The 25,074-nt window shown below is 28.5% G+C and overlaps 2 protein-coding genes across 2 annotated transcripts in view; one reads left to right on the plus strand and one right to left on the minus strand.

The window, feature by feature from the left end:
• The window catches only part of LOC132935590 (cationic amino acid transporter 2-like), a 29,246-nt gene extending 27,153 nt beyond the window's left edge, over positions 1-2,093 (minus strand). Inside the window, exon 1 of the mRNA XM_061002183.1 lies at positions 1,830-2,093. The gene's annotated coding sequence lies outside the window, so the exon portion shown is untranslated. The remainder of the gene's footprint in view (positions 1-1,829) is intronic.
• Positions 2,094-9,556: 7,463 nt separating this feature from the next.
• Positions 9,557-24,417, plus strand: LOC132952776 (uncharacterized). Its single transcript, XM_061025205.1, has 16 exons — positions 9,557-9,640; positions 15,401-15,557; positions 15,624-15,751; positions 15,882-16,110; positions 16,266-16,411; positions 16,750-16,907; positions 16,975-17,240; positions 17,304-17,378; positions 17,439-17,595; positions 18,717-19,102; positions 19,184-19,410; positions 21,455-21,603; positions 23,734-23,851; positions 23,919-24,001; positions 24,082-24,240; positions 24,304-24,417. The coding sequence occupies exons 2-16, from the start codon at positions 15,415-15,417 to the stop codon at positions 24,415-24,417; spliced, it is 2,538 nt and encodes an 845-aa protein (XP_060881188.1). The 5' UTR covers positions 9,557-9,640; positions 15,401-15,414.
• The last annotated feature ends 657 nt before the right edge of the window (positions 24,418-25,074 follow it).

Below are 25,074 nucleotides of genomic sequence, written 5' to 3' on the forward strand. Positions count from 1 at the left end.
AATTCGGAACAAGACTCCACTTCAAATATACGCCTACTTTAATAAAATTCCGTTTCTATATGATTTCTCAAAATGGCAAACTATAAGACTTGTGTAAGATTACCTATACCAATAATGAAAACATAATTGTATTCCCGGTTCGCTCGATATTATAATTAGGTACAATATTACCAGTACAAATGGCCATTATACATAGTACAGAATACTACAGATTGGTGTAACAATAATTATAGTGTTGTATTTCACAACGTACATATACCTAACAACCTGGCAATCAACGTAGTATAGGTGTGCATTGTACATAATTTGAATATCGTCGTATCAATATTTTTAATAATTATATACCTAAATTTAGATAATAGTCATTTTTAATAATATTACACATGAATATTATTTATTAACAAATAGGTAAATAAATAAATTCCAGGTTTCCACTTTAATACACTACTTAACTAAAATAATATACTATATATAGTATGTTACTGTAGGTAGTTAAACTGTATATTTTCATATATTTTAGTAGGTAGGTACCTACGTTTGAGGATTTTCTGAAATACTGTCAATACGTTCATGGATTATCTATCCTAATTTTATTGTTATGGCTTGTTAGCGAAACTATATTAATTTAATCTAATTTAGCTCATAGGAATTATGAAAAATAAATTGGTACTCAACTATCTTACAAAAAAAATCTCCCATTATCTCTTATTCTCGAGGTGTTCAAGATGTTCGTTGTATTGTTCAACTCGGGACATGGTGATCAGGTGATGGGTACCTTGGTTTAACCTACCCACGGTTCAAACCAAGTAGGTATACGTCCTAAATATATGGCGATATACACACTCGCAGTCGTCCATAAAAAAAGGGCGAAATGAACAATAGCGATGCTCAAACGACTTATGGCTCTACCAACCTACCTATGTCGTCTTACATATGTACCTGGCCACCTGTTGCTACCGTTTTAAATTAACATCGCGTACGATGGATGAAAAGTGCACGATTTTGCGTACCCAACCGTCAGCGACCGATTTGCAAAAAAAAAACCGCACCCTTTTTATTTTTACTCAAAGACGGTTGTTTGACAAAAACCTCACCCTTTTTAAGTTCATACCCTGCATACCATATAACAATAACTGTTTTAATCTACAGACGACACGCCATTTTGTCAGATAACACATTATACAATAAATAATAATCATATATATAAATATAAAATCATTGAGGGGTGTTTGAGTAGTATATTAGTACTAGTGAATACCTATACTGTATACCAATAGCTGTCTTATACGTATCCGTGGTTTATACCTCTAGGTGCAATATAAGTGTGTATGGTATATCAATACAAAGTGTTTTAAGCACAAATTTTATCAAGTATTTTTCTTGGTACTATATTATGTTGAAATCGGAGCACTCCCCTGGTAGAAATTTTGTATACAGGATATAAAAAAAAAAAAACACCATTGTAATACCACTAGCTTCCTCGCTCCGCTCAGAATCTAAAAAACTTCGGACATCGTATACTAGCCAATACAATTAATGTATTTTGTATTAAAATTTTTAGAATAAACACAAATTAGGTATAAATATCTAATGATTATTACATTTTAAAAATATATCAATTTGGACCAATGAGCAATCAATTAAAAATAAAAACCTAATAAATGAACCTAAAGTGCGCGCAGTTTTTGGATAGGTGCTAATAAATATAATAAAATTGAAGAATAAAAATGTGCGGTTTACATGATCGAACGAAATTATTAATAAGCAACAATCATCTATAACAATAATATAATTAAAACATAATACAATATTGAAAATGAGGGTCTTACCAATTTGCCGTTGAGACGGTCGAGTCCTCGCCCGCTTGGCCCTCTTCTTGTAACCGTGTCGGACGTTCACACACGTGCTCGGGCGATTGCGTGTGTGCGGCGACTGGCGCGTGTCTGTTAGACCGCTGCAGATTGTGGTGACGAGCGGCGACGACAGCGACGGCGACGGCGACGATGCGACGGCGACGACTGAAGCGGCGGCGGCGGCGCTCGACGACGAAACGATGAAATAAAAATTCGGTTCGTCTCGCACCCGATAGGTCACTGGCCCTGGCTACGGTTCTTGTGACGCCCCCCACCCCGATATCGGTCATCGGGCGGCGTTGTCGTCGGCTCGCTCCGGTCGTCTCGCTCACGTCGCGGGTGGTTCGGGGACGCGGCTAAACTGCCCCCCGGATCACGGTGAACGCGCGCGCGCGCTTGCTAACTCGCAGACCTTGAACTTGGCGACCGGAGCGACCGACACCACTTCCTCGCTGACCTCTTACTCTTCCTCGTACACCACCTCCTCACAGCTCCACCGTCTTTGGATCTCGTGTGGTGCGACAGCAGAAGTACTGTAGCCGCCGTTGCAATAGCATATAGGGTAGAGCTATGTCGAATAAAATAAACAAATCAAATGTAATAATTGTAATAATTATTATTATAATGATCTGCTATCCGTCAGCTAAATATTATTCGGGAGTAGGTATCTTATTTGTACTACCAAAATATCTACACGTTAAAAAAGTGACGATAAACTCGTGCAATGTAAGACAATAATATTTTGTTAAATTTATGACTTTATGGGTTATGGCCTTATGGGCCATATAGCCTTATAGCTATAAGTCATATAACATTATAGCCTACATTGAATAAATTCTATTAGAAAACTGTACATTGCACTGTTGTATCGCATGTAGCGTACCGTGTCACCAGAAAAAAATTGTTGATAAATGTTGTATATACCTGCGAATAACTTATTTATATCCACTGAACGATGTTTCAACTTCAACCAGTTCGGCCGATGTGATTGGAGATTATTTGATAGTAGTAATAACTACTTATGTCCGAAGGAGAAAGTTCTACATCAAACAAAAACCTGAATTTTTTTCAAATAATTTATCATTCACAATTTCGTCAAATGTCTCTCGGGAATATATACTTTATATTATTTATATTATTTTTTCGTGCTTTCATCCGTAATCGATTGTCAAGACGTATACTTTTCTAAAAATGATTTTATGGCGACCGGTGTCAATGTCATTTTTTCCACAGAAATACGCTCTACGGATGGTGATCCTGTTCTCTAGAATCAACCGAATTTTTATATTTTTTTTTTTCTAACTTATAGTGGGAAATATTTTATACAGAACGCATTGAACTTCGTTTTACAATATTTTAATCTCAAACTTTATAAAATGTCTTCAAAAATAATACAATGTTAAGCAAATTTATTACAAATTATAATATCATACTATTATTAGAAATAAAATAAAAATCAGAGTTCAATGTGGCCTGTAGGAAGTCTTCTTCTTTACAGTTATCAAAATCTGACAATTCTACAAAGCCTAAGAATTAGTTCTTTGACGTAATTTTTTTTTTATATTCTACACTAGCAGTAGATTAGTGAAAAAGTAGTATTATAATTAAGGTGGCAACTAAAATATAAAATATAATTTTCAAATTTTATAGAATTGGGCAAAATTTGAAAAACCAGAACTGGGCCCCTAAACTAGAACTTTGAAGTTTTTAAATGGCATACTATCAGCGTTGATAAAAGCTTGATAAAACTCGTTGCTAAATCATAAATGTATGAATAACTGAAGAAGACAAAGAAATAGAATTAATTTTTGTTTGAATTCCGTTTTCTATTTTAGTTCTATTTTTGCTTATTGGTTTGTAAATATTGTGTTTGCTGAAATCGATATTCAATAAATTTTTCTATGGATTTTTCACAAACAGTACAATATTTAAAATTTGGACATAGTTCTGTACATAATATGTTCGTTTGGAAATTCAGAACAACAATAACATTGCAAAATTTATAGAAAATTATAATATAATTAATAGTAGAAGTTTTACTATACGATAATTATTTTTTTAATGATACAAAAATAAAAAAAATCTTTCTAGGATAAATAATTCGTTATTATACTTTTAAATAATAAATATCCAATGTCGTCAACAATTGAATTTCAAACACTAAAAAAATTCACTTGACAAATGCTAAACTTTTAGATTCTGAGCGGAGCGATGAATGTATTGATTTTACAATGATGTGTGTTTTATTTTATTTATTTTTTTTTTGTGTCTGTCATTACTTTTTAGGACAGTAAAAATGCTTAGATTTATTTCAACAGTATTTTTTCTGATAGGAAAGTGAATCTAATTGGTACTTTAGGGGGTCAAAAGCAAAATTTCCCAGTAGTTTTCAAAAGCGCCGTGAAAAACAAAAGAAAAATTAAGTAAAAACGGGAATTTTTACGCAAATTCTGTTTTTGAGAAAATCGATTTTGGTTTTTGTTGTAACTCTAAAACAAATAAACGTATACATGACATTTTCACTGGTAGTTCATATTTGCATTTTCTATACACCATAAAATTTTAAAAATATTTCGATTTGTTTTGGACTATTTAAGAACATTTTCAGTTTCCAAATTTATTAGTATTTTTTTCTATGGATGTCAATAAAACTTTATTTGTTGGGTAAAAAACCTTGAAAATTTAATACGAGGCTCCTACTATATTGTTAGTTGTTACAATGATATTTGAAAAATATTAAAAATCCTTAGTCACAGTTTTTATTTATAAGCACTTAAAGTTCAAATCTTGACAAAATACGGAAAAGTAACGAAAATTAGCAAATTATTTTGACTTGAAAATTCATAAAATTTTTTCTTTTTAATCTAAGATTTGAAAATGTAATACAAGATTATCCATAAGTTTGCCTACCTTTATCAAAAAAAAAAATGTCTACAAGAAAGTCAAATTAAATTTTTGTGAGAGTTTGAAATTCATATTTTAGATTCTGAGCGAAGCGATGAATGTATTGATTTTACAATGATGTGTGTTTTTTTTTTTTAATTTTTTAATTTTTTTTTATTTTTGTGTCTGTCATCACCTTTTAGGACAGTAAAAGTGCTTGGATTTTCTTCAACAGTAACTTTTCTGATAGGAAAGTGAATCTAGTTGGTACTTTGAGGGGTCAAATTTCTCAGTAGTTTTCAAACGCGACGTGAAAAACAAAAGAAAAATTAAGGAAAAACGGGAATTTTTACGCAAAATCTGTTTTCGAGAAAATCGATTTTGGTTTTTGGTGTAACTCTAAAACAAATGACCGTAGGGACATGAAATTTTGACTGAATTAACATTTTCTATACACCATAAAATTTACAAAATATTTTGACTCTTTTTGAGCTGTTTACGGCCATTGTCAGTTTTCAATTTTTTTAGTTTTTTTTTCTATAAATATCAATAAAATTTTATCTCTTGAGTAAAAAAGCTTGAAAATTTAATAGAAGGCTCCTAGGTTATTGTTTCAAAGGCAGATGAAAAAAATTAAAAATCCTTAGTCACAGTTTTTATTTATAAGCATTTGAAGTTCAAATTTTGACAAAATACGGAAAAATCACGAAAAATAGCAAATTATTTTGAGTTGAGAATTCATAAAAATTTTTCTTTTTAAATCTAAGATTTGAAAATGTAATATAAGATTACTCATAAGTTTGTCTACCTTTATCAAAAAAAAAAATGTCTAGAAGAAACTTAAATTAAATTTTTATGAGCGTCTGAAATTTATATTTTTACAACATTTGATATTTACTCAATTTCTCATGTAACAATTTTCTTATTTTATTGTAATTAAAAAACGAATGACTGTAGATACTTGAAAATTTCACTGAATGTTTATATTAGCATTTTCTATACACCATAAAATGTTGAAAATATTTTAAATCTTTTTGAGCTGTTTACGGACATTGTCAGTTTTCAATTTTTTTAGTTTTTTTTTTCTATAAATATCAATACATTTTTATTTGTTTGGTAAAAAAGCGTGAAAATTTAATATAAGGCTCTTGATATATCGTTCTAATAGCAGTTGAAAAATATTAAAAATACATAGGCACAATTTTTTTTTTATAAGCATTTAAAGTTCAAATGTTGACAAAATTTATCAAATTTAAAATTTAATAATTATTTTGTAGTTAAAAATTTATAAAATGTTCAACTTTTATATCAAAGGATTGACAATTCAAAACAAGACTCCCCGTAAATAGGTTGTATATAAATTACTTTATTTACAATAATATCATCAAATATACTTGGTAATATCATAGGCTGACTGACCGTTTTCGCTCAGAATCGTTTTTCTTATACAATGATATTATATCATTGAATTCAAATTTAACACCATCCATTACAGTGACCCACTTGTAACCTGTACAGCAGAGCGACATCCACTGTGATAAATTGATTTTGCATAAGACTTCCAGTTTTTCTATAATTTTTTTAGTTTTTCCCAACAATTTTGAAAATGTTAAGTTTATTTTTACGTTTGACCTCTCCAAAGTCTCAACTAGATCCAATTTTTTACCAAGAACCACTCTAAAATTGAAGCACTCTTTCTGCACCTTGACTTCTCTAAGCGACGTCCGACACACAAAAAAATATCAGTGTAAAATCAATACCTACATTTATCACTCCCCGCTTAGAATCTGATAAAATATTATATGTAAATAACTAAGGGCCCGTATTACACTATAGTCGATTACACTTCGATTACGCTTAACCCACTGATTTTACTGGTCGAATTCCGCGATTTAACCTTAGATCAACTATTGTAATACGGGTCCTAATACATTCCCCACTCATAAATAATCTGAAAGATCTAATAAATGGAAGATTCCGTAGTTTATTCCCACAACCGCATTTATTATTATAGGAGTAAATTAATCCAATCAACATATAATTAAATCTTTTTAACGATACTTAAAAATGTTTTATTTTAATTAAATGTAACTATCAATAAATTAAAATCTCAACACTTCTATGCATTATTTATTAATTCAACGGATAAGAACTTGTAAATTAATTAATTATCATAACCACTACAATTATTTATCAATGAAATGTAATTTACTCGCGCCTCGTCAATTTTATTTAATATAAACATTATTTTAATTTTTCCAACCCAAGGACAATATTTTATATCAAAAATTAAAAATGTATGAAGAATTGGTTTTGTATTTTTGATAGTTAGCTTATAATTATTGACATTCATTACAAGGTACCTAACCTTAATCGTATTGACCCACCTCCAACATATATTTTAAATAGCACGTGAGACTCGGATATTGTACATACTTTTTCTTTTTCTTTAAGTACCTTCAATCTTCATCTTATATCATTTTTACTCGAATATTTGAAATATACGAATTACGAGTATACTACATCAGTACTTTCTGAGACAAAAAATGATGAACCTAACCAAATGTTCTTAAGGTCGCTAGAAAAATTAACGGGAATGTAGACTATATGTTATTCCTTGTTGTGTGTTTATATTAGAATTTAATATACCGATACAATGACTATTTCCCCACCATTTGTTGGTTGTTCTATAATGGACAACTTTTTTGTGAGCAATAATCGCAGTCATGAAAATAGACATAATATGTTCATGTATACTATGTATATATTATAATTTATACTAAAACTTATAAGGTTTCCAAATAACTAACCGGTTACCAATTATAAGACGTTTGACATAAACCAGCTATAGTGAATTCGACAAAATCCTACCAGTTTGCTAAGTTCGCAGTTTAAAGAGCATGAAACTAAAAATTTATTTTTTGAGTTGTTATGATAGCTAATTTTTAACCAAAAGTGGAGCATTAAAATCTATTAATAACGGTGTAAATGTTTAAAAGAAAATGTTATGCAGAAATTTCATTATTAATTTAATAATCTATATAAATTACTTAACAAATTTTATTTCAACATTTTGACAAATGTCCTAATAAAATTTACGAAAAAAAAATTCTTGATAATTTAAAGTTTTTAATAATGTTATAAGTAGCATAACAAATATTGAAATAACCATAAAAAAAACTAAATACCATACATAAATATAAGTTTCTTCACGGTTTACTTGAGACATTTTATTATTCCAATAATATTGTTAGGGACAATAGTTTAGGATAGTTTACGTAACATTTCTAATAATCTATCGATAAATAACTTTATCGTATTGGTAGTTAGGTACCTATATAAATTTATATTTAAAATTTTTTTAAATCGTTCAACTAGGTAACAGTCAAGTGGTTAAAAATGATGAAAAACTATTACGTTTTAATAAACTACGATTTTTTTATTGTATAAAATACGTATAAATATAAAGTGGCATTAATATCTGATTGATAATATTAAAGGAGAGGATCGTATAACATAACATACATAGTGTCTCATAATATTCCGATAGTTTGTATGATGTACTAATATTATAATGTACACATCTCAGAACTCCGACACTCTGTAGAGTGTGTAGTGTATATAGTGTAATGAAAAATAATAATTATCATCATTGTCATCGAATTTAAAAATATGCACCGTAGGTATAATACTATACAATAAGTGTAATCTATACACGTTTTTTTTTGTACTCGGTAATTATTTTCTATACATTTTTGAAAATATAATATTTATTAGTTGTGTATATTAGAGGTACTCAGGTACTCCACGAGTAATAGTATAAATGTTTTTTTTTATTATACTTGTACTTACACGTTATGTTATTTTAAATATGTCATCGGTATGTTTCTAAGGAATAAAACATACATTCAACTACGTCAACTTTAAATACAATTTTCAATTTTTACGTTCCACGTGATTCAGGTTTATCGGTGGATTCTGTATCACATTGTGTTGTATACAACTAGATTTAAAAATAAGTGGCCACAACCATGGCATCCGTCTAGCTTGGTTTTTTCACGTTGCAAAGCTGAAGTAGCGTGGAATAAAAAATCAAAACCAGAGTACAATCCATATGGAAAATATTGGCTTAAATTATTTTACATGGTTAGTATGGATGAGTTCATATTATCATTTGGACAACAGTTATAAAATAATTTAAATTATCCGAATAAAAAATAAAATAATATAGTACCTTCAATATTTACAACATTAATGTATTATTTAAGGGAAAGTTTCGTATGATATGCGTCAGCGATCATTTACCAATAAGTGCCGAAGGACACATTTTATTGCCTCTATGCGAAGACAGCAAAGTTCTTTGGTTACCATTACTTGTCAAAGGACTGTTACGTATTTACTCTCTGGCCGACAATTTTGATCAATTTAATACAATAACATGTCTTACTGGATGGTCTTGTATTCAAAAAAATTGCCAGTAAGTTTACATTTTAAGTTACTTACCTATTATTTTTATTGTGTGTCTATATTTTAAAACAACAGGTTTTTTGAAACGAAATTACGCAAATAATTAGATTCAACACTTAGCTCTATATTTCTACACATAAACAGGTGTGACTTATATTCATGATTATTAAATTATTCTACTCTATAGACTCATTTCAAAAGAAAATATATGGTCATCGATTGTATCTCACTCGTCAAATGCGGTTTTGGATAATATTGGACACTTAGATCCAGACAGCAAATCGAAAAATAAAAAAAACTCTAAACATAAAGATTGTTATGAGGTAACGACTGCCACGGGTACTCAATGCCACCACGACGAATTTATGTCAATGTATGGATCAAATCCCCCGAACTCAATAGTTGTTGGATTTATATTGTCACCAACTATTTATAAAGTAAAATATAATAATTATAGATAATTAACCTAACCATAGATATAGATAGGACAGCTTTCGGCCAAAAACACCACATTAAAATTAGAGCGCCACTACGCTTAGGACAAAACCACTCACAGATTTTAAAACACTGGATATCCTATCAGCGCACACAAATTTAATCATATATTTTCACTTTGAAAAAAAAAGCGTTATCTTTGAGTTCGGACACTCGGAGAAATACTTTGAAACTGTTGGAAAATTTTTTATTTTGTAATTTTTTAAAAAATAACCTTCCATACGTATATAACTGAAAAACTCTTTCGAAAGCAAGTATTAGTGAAAGCCATCTTTTAATGTAGGTTTAACAGTATACCAGGAATTTCTGGTGCTCGGTTCCAGTCGTCATGATTTTTTCAGTGCTTCGATTTGCTATCTTGTAAATAATACTTTTATTATGTATTCGGAAATTAAAATACGTATTAAAATATATTTAATTTAATTATATACCTATCATGAATAGAATATGATAATAATTAGGTGCCTACTTAGAGTTTTTTTTACCATCACAATAAAATTTATTTTTCGCCTCCTATAGAGTTCTATATAATGCTTAAAAATATCAATTTATATATTTAATTTTATATAGGTAGTCCTTAAGAATTGGAGACGACAGTTTTATTCCTTTTATATAAATTGAGGGGGGTGTTGAAACTCTTATTACAATATTACGTCTATATTCTAGGCCAGAGGTCACTAATTAATATTTTTGAAAGGCCACATTAAGAACTTGGAAATTGTTCACGGTCTATAAAAATTACTGACGTCGGTAAAAACAGATGAACAAAATGATAAATTACTTTTTTTCTTATTTGCGGGCCGGTTTCCATATAACTTTCAACTTACCTGAGTTTAAAAAAAATTAGGATAACTATTAACTTTAAACTTTTTCAAACGTTGTATATCAACTAAATTTAACTTATTAAAACATTTTCATTAATTTATCCGACTTAGGTTTTAGAATCCCTTATTTATATACCTGTTATTAATATTAAACTATTTATTTAGGATAATAAATCTAATCCATTAAGCCGATACTCACAACCACTGTTTTTGAATCACGCCAAGGTGATAAAGAATAAATCATTACCAACTTGGAAAAAATATCGATGGGCGAAATGGGCAACTGACAATAATTTAATCAAAAAACATGGTATACCTATGTAATTAATTGTATAATTGTTAGTAGCTTAAATGTTATAGTAGGTAACTTAAATTAGTATTATTGTATACTGTAATAATACTGCTGCCTACTTAATGTTGTATGATATAGTATTAGTTAATTTAGTATTCATTAATTAATAACAATTTACAGTCTTAAATAAACTTTAGTTGTATAAATACTTAATACTTTAATAAAAACCGCTTGTTATAGGATGACTTTGAAATTAATTTCTACCTACGTACCTATATAAATAACACCGTGGATTAAAATAAAAGTACTCTAGAGTCTAGATAGTCTATACATATATTACATAATTCTACCGAGAGTACCTACACGGAACAAATACGTATAGAACAAAGAAAAAATGTTTAATTCAATCATTTATTTGTTTAATTTGTATAATTATTGATTTGTAAGCAATCTACAAATATGTGATTATTTTTTTTATTTTTTTTTTTTGTACTTACATTATAAATTAATTACCAAAGATAATATAAAATCCAAATTTATGTTTTAATAAATGAGTACATTTAAAAAAATATCAAAACGAGTGCTTATCAAACTATATTCAACCTATCATTTTTTTAAATGAAGAAAATATTATTTTAAAAGTACATATAAAAATAACTTCTTGGAATATTAGATAAACGGAATATTAGATAATCTGTATATTAGATAAACGGGTGCAGAGATAATTATAGATTATTTTTTTTTGTATAAATCCAAAAACTTTTTACCGTAAATACTTTCGATTTTCACTAAATGTTTATAAGACCATTTTCCATACGAGATAAAATGTTCAAAACATATTGACACTTTTTGAGCTATTTATAAAAACTTGAAATTTTTTTTTTTTAAATGTCGATTACAAATATTTGCTTGGTCATAAAGTTTTAAAATTGTATACACGGTACCTCATAACTTGATAATATACTAATCATAAAATATCAAAAAGACATTGTCACATTTTTTTTATACGCATTTAAAATTACAACATTTGTCAAAATCACGAAAATTTGCAAACTTTTTTGAGTTAGAAATTCATAAAAAATTGTCTTTTTATATCAGAGATTTGAAAATATAATACAAGATTCCTCATAAGTTTTTACCATTGATAATGAAAAAAAAGTAGTAATGGGTAAGTAGTTTATACTGAAACCAAAAAATCTAGGACATATTTTATAAGCACAGTTTTTTTATAAATATTTAAATTTAAAATACGGACGAAATTATAATATATTGAAAAGAATATTTGTTGTAATTTAAAAATATTATTTGTGGGTACTTGAAACTTTTAAGGTACATTAATATAATATTAAATACACACTATGACATTTTCAAATGAATGTTATCAGATAAAAATTAAGGCAACCTTGATACCTATACTGTATTACTAATGGTAAAATTAAATTACTTTAATAGCAATACTATCATAAAATATAGGTATATGGGCTGACTCTCAAAATCGTTTTTTGTAATATTTTATATTATTGTTGAATTCTAATTTAACACATTAAAGTGACCCACTCGACACCTACTGAACAGCAAAGTGGTACCCACTGCTCACCTTTTTGTTTGTTTATTTTGTAGTTGTCTGATGATAATATTCTATTATAATGCATTAATGCCATTATTTCAATTTTCATATGCATAATAAATAGTTTAAGTACCTATCTAGGTAACATATTTAAATAGCCTATCATAAATAGGGTCGGTATAACTCTGATTCTGTCCGACATGTGCGTTTACTATTTGTTAAGGTTACAGAAGATTTATTTATATTATGATATAAAAATAATGAGATATGATGATAACGTGATTGGAATTTAAATAAAAATATTTCAAAGATTTTAAGGTCGTTGACCGATTATTCTCGTTAATATTGAATGCAATTGATTATTATTGATGTTAAATGTAATTAGTATTACAATAGGTATACAACTTATTGTTATTATATTATTTATAGTATTATTAGCTTAGGTAATTATAATATAATATATGTAAATTTAAATGTAGACGTGAACGTTTAATCATATTTACTGCGTATTTCGTTAGTAAAGATTAAATTTTTAAACCTTAACAAAAAAAAGATGGATAAGTGAATGTCGCTCTGCTGTACAGTAGGTTACAAGTGGGTCACTGTAATGGATGGTGTTAAATTTGAATTCAATGATATAATATCATTGTATAAGAAAAACGATTCTGAGCGAAAACGGTCAGTCAGCCTGTGATATTACCAAGTATATTTGATGATATTATTGTGAATAAAGTAATTTATATATAACCTATTTACGTGGAGCCTTGTTTTAAATTTTCAATCCTTAGCCATAAAAGTTAAACATTTTATACATTTTTAACTACAAAAAAATTAATAAATTATAAATTTGATAAATGTTGTCAACATTTTAACTTTAAATGCTTATAAAAATAAATTGTGCCTATGTATTTTTAATATTTTTCAACTGCTATTAGAACGATATATCAGGAGCCTTATATTAAATTTTCACGCTTTTTTACCAAACAAATAAAATTTTATTGATATTTATAGAAAAAAAAACTAAAAAATTGAAAACTGACAATGTCCGTAAACAGCTCAAAAATAGTCAAAATATTTTCAAAATTTTATGGTGTATAGAAATTTTGATATAAACATTCAGTGAAATTTTCAAGTATCTACAGTCATTCGTTTTTTAATTACAATAAAATAAGAAAATTGTTACATGAGAAATTGAGTGAATATCAAAAGTTGTAAAAATATAAATTTCAGACGCTCATAAAAATTTAATTTAAGTTTCTTGTAGACATTTTTTTTTTGATAAAGGTAGACAAACTTATGAGTAATCTTATAATACATTTTAAAATCTTAGATTTAAAAAGAAAAATTTTTATGAATTCTCAACTCATAATAATTTGCTAATTTTCGTGATTTTTCCGTATTTTGTCAACATTTGAACTTTAAATGCTTATAAATAAAAACTGTGACTAAGGATTTTAATTTTTTTCATCTGCCTTTGAAACAATAACCTAGGAGCCTTTTATTAAATTTTCAAGCTTTTTTACTCAAAAGATAAAATTGTATTGATATTTATAGAAAAAAAATCTAAAATAAATGGAAACTGACAATGTCCATAAACAGCTCAAGATAAGTCAAATTATTTTGTAAATTTTATGGTGTATAGGAAATGCAATTATAAACATTCAGTCAAAATTTCATGTCCTTACGGTCATTTGTTTTAGAGTTACACCAAAAACCAGAATCGATTTTCTCAAAAACAGATTTTGCGTAAAAATTTCCCTTTTTCTTTTGTTTTTCCGCTTTTGAAATCTACTAGGACATTTTTACTTTTGACCCCCCAAAGTACCAACCAGATTCACTTTCCTATCAGAAAAGTTACTGTTGAAGAAAATCCAAGCACTTTTACTGTCCTAAAAGGTGATGACAGGCACAAAAATGAAAAAAAAATAAAAAAAAAAACACACATCATTGTAAAATCAATACATTCATTGCTTCGCTCGGAATCTAAAACTTACCTAAGTTTAAGAATACAAGTTATTTATTTTTTAATCCACTTAAAAGAATAACTAAATTTTGTTTTTATACTGCCTCTTACATTTCATAATATACGGGGAAAATAAAATGTTCCAACCAGCACATCATTAACATATGAAAAATTCAGCTAATCACATATACCCAAATTTATGGTATTTTCAAAGTCGAATAAAAAACTTAGTGTCTGGTGTAATAAAACGAAAATTAGTTATTTCAATATTTAACAGTAGAACAAAATATGTTCATGTAATTTTACATTTCTCACTAAATATTAAATAATTACCTAAAAATATCCCGCTTTTTTAAACAAATAAAAGTAAGATAAGATCTAATATGCTGCTATTAAATATCATTTAAAGTTGGAAAGTATATCATTAGAAAAAAAAATTTGCATCGAAATACTAATCATGCTCAAACACTGAACGTTATCAACAAAATAATAGTAACATCCGTCGAGGGTATGTCAGTAGCGATCACAATAATATTATCGAATAATCGCGACTTCGATTCTAGCTTCTACAACTATGCATGGCAAATTACAATAATAAGTAAATTATTAACTTTTAATTGGTAGCCATTAATTATATAATCACAAATTAAATGTGTAACTTAATTTAATTTAATAGCTATATAAATAACAAAATTAATTCGTTATTATTTATTTGTGTTGTATGGTAAAATTGACATTATACTTACTTTCGTAGGTATAATTAGTCATTGTACCCGTTACAATATAATAAAATTAAACAAATTTAATAGGATTGAAAACCTACATTAATGTTATGACAATTATCAATTAATTTGAGTACCGGTATTGTTGCTTTTTACTAAGAAACGACCTCTTTTTTTTATAACATCTTCAGCATTTATCACCCAACACCTTCCTATACATAGTAAAAAATATATTATTGTAGGCATTTGTATAGCCCGTTTTCAGTGTAATAAATCACGGAAAATTGTATTTTTATAATAACAATTTCTGAAATTTGATTGTTTTCTTGTTTAGAACTGAATGATTTTATGAAATTGGTAAATGTATATGCACCAATCGCCACCACACTGAACCAATCGTCTCCACTGATGAAAGTCCTAAATAAATATAAATCCACTGGACACGACAATCAATACGAGCTGGATTTTTCATACCTAAAACCTTTTACTACGTATACAATGGAAATGGCATTACAAATACATTACTATACATAATATCGTATCATTTATTATTTAAGATATGTGCAATTTTACATCAAAAAATACCAATCGTTTCGATTTTTTAAGCCGGTCATCTTTCAAAACGAAGATATCCGATCCGAAGATATTGATCTGTCCACGCACAATATCTGCTGTGCCTATTTACGTATCCTTTTACTGTGCAATGAAAAGAGATTTTAAGCTCAAGTACACAACTTTACATACTTGAGCACTGCACATAACCATAGTTGGATGTATTTATCAGTGTAATATTCCTTAAAAAAATAAATAAATAGATTTCGAGTCACCTTATTGTCAGGCTATGCTGATCACATTATCAGTTTGCAAAAACTATACAATCCATAACGGTAATATTGAACTATACGCGCCTTCAAATCGTTTTGTAATTGATTATCCATATATTAACGTGGAACAATTTCTCTGGTACGAGACGAAACTTCCGACACCGCTGTCTGCCCTTCGCACAAGAGGAGTGTCAAACGTCGTGATAAATTTTAAACCTGGGTGAGTATATGCATACCGTCTGCAGCGTACATGCGTCACATTTGCATATACGTGTAAGGCGTAATAATACCTACTCGTATAATATATTGTTATTGTCATTATTATAATTATTATTATTATATATTGACATCGCGTTTCTATATAAAAACAAACAGAGTAAACGTGTTGAAAATATGGGGTGGACTGCCGGCCAAGTATTCGCTGACAATCGAATCGACCGTAGACTTCTCCCTCTTACATACGGTGCAAGCCGTTTACGAAAAACTTAACGATCAACCCAAATCGTTGACGGCCTTACTCAGTGAGTTTGTTCTGTTGAATGTTTGACTATATAAGATAGAATTAATTTTAGTTGAACACTTGAGGTAATTCGGTACTCGTACCTACTAATAAAATATAAAATAAATTAACGACGCGTGGTATTTCACAATTCCCGATGTCTTGTTTTGTGTTGAGAAGATGACTATTTTAACAACAAGGAGTTACTTAATATTCTACATGTAAACGTCCAACGCCTGCAGACGGCGCTGTACGTTCTTAGAGTAATTTTCTCACCGTACGTAGTACACCTACTTGAATAGAGCCAAATAAAAATGTTGAATATTCATTATTCATATACATGATATTACATATTTTTAGTGTCTTTAAAGCAAACGTTTTCAAATCTATGTTCTACGGAGCCAAATACAGGCGACCGTGGACAAAACTTACTAAAGTTTTACTCTTCGTTTATGCCACCGTCCGCCAACAACGAAACCGAATTGAAGAAAATTGAAAGATTATCGAATATTTCGAAAGTACATTAACGATATTAAATAAATTATTAATAGGAAATAACTAATATTGTCTAATATAAATTCGTAGCAAGTTCAAAGAGCCATGGTAAGCTGTTTAGAGAGTAAATCCCTTAATGATGTAAACGCTACGACAGAAGTATACACGGAATTACAAGAATTATTACAAAACAAAACATTGGGACTAAAACAGATTTCCGCATTTGTATCAAAACAAAAAATAATACAAAAACCAAAACCTGCTCAAAGTAGTAAAAAATTGAAAAACGATAGGTCTATAGTGATAAAAAAATCTCTTATCAAATCTAAAATAACACATGGTAAAAGTACCCCCACGTAAGCATTAAAAACAGTTCAATAATCGTAAGACGTGATTTTATAAATGATTATTTATATTAGGACAATTTTGTCCAAAGTGCATACTAAACCAACGGCATCAAAAATTATTTATGCAAATATGTTTGAAGTATTATGGTAAGATCATTTTTTTTCTCTTAGATTTACATTTCATAATAATATGTATGTGACTTGTAGCAATGTATTTCATTCTGACGAAATTGACTTGAATGAATATAATTTTAAAAATGATTTATTTAACTATATGATTACTATTAATTTTGATGAGAACACTACAAAACCTATTGATGCGTTGTTATTATTTCGTCTAGAACTCAACACACATTCGACATCAGTAAGTTTAATTAATTTATCGAAAAATCAACAATATTGTAAAAATATAAATAACTAGCTGAGTTACGCGACTTAAAACACTCACTCGAGTGATAAATATATAATAATAATTGTTGTTTCTATTTACTATTTAATTTAACCAACTATCTAAAAGTAGGCACGTACAAAATATATCTTTACATAAATTTTTTTTAAAAACCTACCAACTTTTATTGTTTGAACTTGTCTGCGGTCAGCAGTATCCAATTCATGCCCAGAACTTTGCTAGGTAGGTACCTACTTCATGGTAAAAAAAAGCAAAGTGGTGAATCTTGGGGACTATTAGGAGGTATGTGGAATACATCTGCTAAAAAAATTAATTTTCTCACTGGTTGAGTACAACATTCAAATGCAATGTGGGCGAGATGATCACTTCCTCCACCAAAATTATGGTAGTGGTAGCACACAAAAGAGGGGGTGGTATTTAGTATTATTTATTAACATTTTCAATCATATATAATAATTTATATATTATAGTATACGCATTTATATTGATATTGAAACTACTACACGCCAGCATCTGGCTCTAAAAATGTCATCAATTTTGCTATTATTTATACAAATTCATAACTTAATTGCTTATAAATTACTGAATTGAAACTATTCTTAAACCCTGATCCGTGATGTGTTCTGTAAATTAAAGAAAAAATAAGTAAGGATTGGGTAAGTACCTAGGTCCAGAGCCCACCTGTTACAAAAATAATAGCAATAATTTCAGTGTTATATTACATATATTATATGTTGACATTTTGTTATTATTTGTTAGTAAATATATTAAACTATTAAATAAACCTATTTCAAGACTATATAATGAGAACAATATTAAAATTTAATTTTTTTTTAAACCCCGATTATAGCTACATTTAATAATATCATTCGAGGAGCTGATATTTTTATTATTACATTTTCATAATCGATTTGAAGCAATATACCTATTCAAAATTCGTAAAAATATGTATTAAGTACCTATGATAAGTGCTAATAAATCTTATCTATAGAACCGTATAACGAACCAATGAAACTTGAAAGCTATGTTTATTGGACCAGAAAAAAAGGCTTAAATCAATTGTTTTATTGTTTTAGGAATTGGCACCTACAATTTTGAAATTTTCATACAAAAATAACAACAATTATTGCAATACTAACTTAACGTTGATCGACAACGATACTCAAATGGAAGTGATACCAGCGAACATTGAAATGAATATGTATATGGTTCGTAATACCACTAAAGGATACTCGCTAACAGCGTGGACTTCGGAAAAAATCTCAGATTTGAAAAACTTTACTTATAAACTGGAATTATTTGGACGTCCGTACGAGATATTACACTCGTGCGGAACGCAAAAGGATTATAGTTCACAGAAATACAACACAACTGTATGTGATAATATTTACACGCCCGATTTTGTTAATAAGCATGTGAAAAATAGGTTTTACAAGCCCAATGCTGAGAACCTATTGGCTAGGTAAGTAAACAACTAATATGTAATACTTACCGAAAACGTAAGATACATTGATTTTCTTTTGCTTTTCTACCCACTGCTCAGGGCGATACTGAACATCGAAAAAGCAGCTTTATACACAATATACTGTTATCTAGAACACTTTGATGATGTAATGATGGAAATTCGAGTAGTAGACATAAATCTTACTGCTGGTAGTCCTACAGTATTTGCATCGTATCGTACACGCGGAAAAACAGCAATGATTCCAGCTATATTTTTAGATCCAAATTTTAACAACAATTCACAAACCCTGCACTCTAATCATTCACGTGCGTAAAATAAATTGTTTATTTATGTATATTATATCCTCATTACAATAAGTTAGGAAATTCTCAGTTTATGAGTGTATTTTCATATTATGCAATACGCAAGAAATTACAATTCCATAATATACAATTAAACAACCTTTATATTTGTGTAGCCAAATTTTATATGTTGGCTAGTATGAATCTATATTAAACACTTGCATTTTGATATTTTTAGATTCTGAGCGTAACGAATGAATGTATTGTATTTACCGGTGTATCCGAATTGGTTCCCGGGTTGTTAAGAAGGCTATAGCCGAATCGGTTCCCGAATTCCTGGGTCAAAGCATTTTCAATTTTCCTTCCCATTTCATATAGACTTAGAACTGACTACATATTATGCAGGTATGGTTAAAAATTGTGGATTTTGTCATAAATGTCACTTTTATTTTTAATTAAATATCTTTTTTTTTAAATTCGACCATTTCTCTTTTTTAACCTATTAGTGTTCTGTTTCCTTATATTTTTAAACAGTCGTGATAGATAGTAGGTAATAATAACATTGGTACTGTACTACACCGACTAGTATATATATTTTTTCTAATTCTACATAAATCGTGATGTAATTACTATACGTACACTTTGCGGTTATTGTGTGGATTACTGAATTCCGTACCTACCTACTAGATATCTGTCCATATCGATAATATAACACCGGCTTTGTCACGAGTTTTATCCAAATGACAATTTATTTAATTTTATACACCAGTACTTATAAAGATTGAAAATATATTATAATAATATTGAATAAATTATTAGATTGTATTTTTCCTTTTTCGAAAGTCTTAATCGGGTGGTTCCCATATTTGAATGTGTTGCTTGGAATGTCGGGAACCAATTCGGATGTCAATTTTCAGATATGCGAACCAATTCGAATGTAGTCGTATTTACAATGACGTGTTTTTTTTTTCTGCTGTCATCAACATTGAAGGTAGGTACCTAGTAAAAATGTTCCAAATTTTCGATATCATCATCTTTCTGATGGAAAAGTGAACCTAGTTGGTTGGTACATTGTGTCAAAATTGAAAACTCCCAGTTCATTGAATAGAGTGTTTTTGAATGTTTGGATTTAAAATTGTTCACGATGATTGATATTTAGAGCAAAATTAAAGAATTAATCTATTTTTGGATATTTTTTTGTAATTCAACAACGAATAACCATAGACAGCAATTTTTTCCAAATATTTATATAAGTATTTTCCATACATGGTAAAATTTTCAAATTATTTTGACTCTTTTTGTGCTAGTTATAGTCATTGGAAATTTTTCAAATTTTGGAAATTATTTTTCAGTTAGTAATTCATAAAATTTTTTCTTTTCATTATTTAAGACTAAGACTAATAGTATGAATTTACTTTGAATAGAACCGTTATCAAACTATTCATTTGTTCATCTATATAGTATTAAAATATTTATATTACCTACCTACCTAGTAAGACTAATTAAGTGTATTACTAGTTTTTTGTTTTAAATTATGAATTTTAATATTAAAATGGAAAGATTGACATCAACAATCGTAAATATGTACCAACTGCAGGCTACTGATAACTAACAGAAGGTCACAGCGGGGTTATAAGGTACTCTAAACGTATGTTTAGACTTAAGAAACCTAAATTGGATGTTAGTAAATCTGTCGGTCTGTAATTACTAATAATTAATTTACTCAAAATGAGTCAAAAACTACTGGATTATTTTTAATAGTACCTAAACATTTACCGCCTATCAACCTAAAATACCTAGCATAACTTACTTTAATGGTGGTAAATACTAAATTGAACGTTTCACCTCTAAAAACAAATTGAAAATGATATGTTAATATGTACCTAATCAATTTTTATTCAGAACATAATTTTGTCTAGAATCTTGATTTCATTTATATTTCATAACACAAGTGTTTGATTTGATAACTATATATTAAATAAGTATTTTAATGTACATACCTGGGTTATTTTTAGCAATTCACTTTAAAGTAATTTGTTGTTAACAAGAACATTGTGTCTGTTTTCAGAATCAAAAGAATCTGTAACTGAAAACTCGACAAAATTAGTATTTGTAATAGAGGTTATTTTAATCAAGAATATTGAAATCGATTACATTAATATGAGAAATGATACAAACCAATATGATTGGACAATTTCGTGCACTTACGATAAAAAGGTAGATAGAAAATTAAATTACTGAAAATCTAAAATTTAAATTACCGAGTAAAACACGATCTTGAACAGCCCTATCAGCAAACAGAATTTTTCACATTTTCAGCAAACGTTTTGTACCTAAGACTTTAGTGCAATGTTGCCAGATTTCTATAAGGTTACGTAGGTATTTGACTATTGAACTTAGTTATAGCGTTTTATATTGTATACATCATTAAATTTATTTAAGTTGACAAAACTATTGGATACGCTGCTTTGCCAAACATATTGCAACTATGTTATCAAATATGTTAAAATGTATTAAGATTTGTTTTTAGTGTGTTTTATATATACTTTATTTATACTTGGCAAACATTTTACGTACCTAACTATTATAGTACAACAACAATACAATCGTTTTATATCAGATAAGTTGTTGTTGTATCATATCTTAATTATCGTTGTTGTACATTATACATTTTACCTAATCACCGGAGGTACATTTTACCAAATTCCGATTCTTTACAGAAATCAAATTTTAAAATAGTCAATATGGAAAATTAAATTAAGTTTATAACTTAAAAGGAAAACCACTGGTATAACTTAATCTCCATAAATATAGCTTTATAGCACTTATCTGTATATGTGTTAATGGTTTATCTTGCTTTACATATTAGATTCGCTATCACATTTGGTAAAAATTGAACGAATTTAATATTTATATTACCTACCTATTAGGGTGAAATTTCTTGGTAGTGCATTATCATGCTGTGTCTGGTCGAATTTATTATCAATGGTACTATTATATTATATAAATAACAAACTAATATTGAACATACAATTGGACGGTTTTTGTGAGAAGGTGGTCAAGTCAGTATTTAAAAATTGAATATTATACTTTTGTTTTGCAGATAATTTTACGCTGGATTGACTGGTAGCACTGCAATTTGGCTATATCCATAGATCAGCGTTTCTTAAACTTTTTTATCCGTGGAACCCTTTTTGACGTTCACTTTTATCGTGGAACCCCTACTTTGTTTTCTAGCTTTTAAGCTTTCTGTTAGGATTATTTGCAAAAAAAAATATAATTATTTCATATAGGTACTTATATTGTGTTACTTAATTAAAAGGTACTTAATTAAAAAATATGTTAAAAAAAATAATAAAAATAATAAAAATTGTATATAATTTTACTTTAACAATAACTACCTACTTAATGAGATGCGTGAAATTGCTTTTTATTATTACAAATATTTTTAATATTGGGCTTTATTGATGAAAGTTGTAATAACATATTAGGTTCGGCATCAAGTCTGTTGCGGTATTTTGTTTTTGTCGATACATAGGTAGAGAACCCCGTTTCACACATATACGTGGTTGCAAATGGTAAAAGTGCCAACACGGCTTTTTGTGACAATTGAGGATATTCATCTTTTGAACTGCACCAAAATTCTGCTAATGGCATTGATTTAAATTTTTCTTGCAGCCATGAATCAGATGTAAATTCAATAAAGGTTTCATATTCTTTTGCTGACATGGCTATACATGTTAGTGTATAGGTTAGACTGGTTAGAGTATAGGAATAGACTATTCCATATGACATATACATTATTATTTAATATACAAACATTTTTTTTCCCATTAATAATCTTTAGTTAGACATTTTTAAGTAATTTTCTTGAAAATTTTGAAAAAAATTACTTAAGCTTCGCGGAACCCTGAAGTGATCTCCGTGGAACCCCGAGGTTCCGCGGAACACAGTTTAAGAAACGCTGCCATAGATGATAATATTACTAAGAAATATATGGCCAAATATCAGTGCTACCCGTTTATCCAGCGTAAAATTATCTACAAAACAAAAGTATAATATCTAATATAAACTGACTTTACCACTTTCTCACAACTGTTATAATATATATTATTAAAAATAATAAAATATAGCAACATTGCACAGAATGGGTTATTTTGTCAATCCATTGTTTGATCAAAATCAAACAGAATTGAGTTCCCAAAAAATTAAAAGTATTTTATCGTGCGTTACTGAAATTATACCGATATATATAATATAACATATGATTTATCTACCTACTGACTACTGTCTATTTTGAGTCTTGGATTGCTTTAAAACTTTGGTTAAATTATGGTTTTTGAATAGCTCACGGGTATTACACTGGAAACAAGTGTTGTAGATTATAATGATTTCCGTTTTATCAGTTCAATACCACATCAAATTCAACCACCTACTACTTTACAGAAATCAGCAATCATATCAAGTAAATATAATTTTTTATATGTATATATATATATATATACTATTCATCTGTTTTATTAACTTGTTAGATTCAAATGTTACCAACCAAATGGATAGTTCAACACCAAATTTGAATTACCATGCATTGTTTGAATCCATGACAGCCAGTCAAGTATTAATATCTAATCAAATACAATAGGAACTACTATAATATACAGACTAAAATATTAAATACTTACTTATTTTTCGTAGGATATAATCAAAGACCAATTCGTGGATAATAATCCGAATGAATTATTAATTGGAAAAACAATTGGACTAATAAATAAAATAAAAGAAATAACTACTCTGCAAGATACTACCATAAACATTTTAAATACAGCCATGGATAATAGAATTGAAAGCCGTCATGTATTAACAGAGCAATTTTTTTTTTATGTTTTTTGTGTCCTAACGTCGTTCATTTGTTTACAGAATTTGGTGGATGAATTAAACAAACAGGTCTTAAGTTTCCTTCAACTTCAACGTAAATCGAATCTGAACGTAAAGCAATCACGGATGGCAAAAAAGAAGTCACGTGTAGCTTAGATATAACAAATCAAACTAAAATAATATTCCTAAATATAATTTAATAATACATTTGTATATTTCAAGTAATGAAGTGCTACAATCATACGAGCGATTACCGCATTGATTTTGATATTTTTATTGTTTTCTTACCTACATAAAATACAAATAGTGTTAATGTTCTAATCATTATTGTTTAATAACCTATTTTCAAAATATAATAAAACCAAATCTTATAGGCGATTGAAAGTGGATAAGTTTCAATTTCGATTTTTTTTATGGGATTGGGTGCTTGATAATTTTTTATATAGAATAGATAGATTTAAATAGAGATCTTCATAAATATGGTATATTAATTTCGTGGGTATATAACATTTTAGGCTTTTGCAATTTGTAGCAACCTTCAAACAAATTACAATTTGAATACATGGTGGTTACGTGTCACGTAATACGTCCACGGGACACTGAAAGAATTTTTAAATTTTCCTTAAATTTTGGGGGGTGTCAATCCCCTCAGTATTCCTGGGCACTGATCATTAAACATTAGGTATTTATCATATAGGACATAATTATGTAGTATAGATCAGTGCAATCGGAAAACTAATTTAAACACAGTTTATTATAGTGGTTATTAATTATTAAGTCAATATAATATGTTATTACAATTATTTAAGTTTA

The sequence above is a fragment of the Metopolophium dirhodum genome, chromosome 1 (genome assembly GCF_019925205.1).
Source record: "Metopolophium dirhodum isolate CAU chromosome 1, ASM1992520v1, whole genome shotgun sequence".
NCBI classification, from domain to species: domain Eukaryota; kingdom Metazoa; phylum Arthropoda; class Insecta; order Hemiptera; family Aphididae; genus Metopolophium; species Metopolophium dirhodum.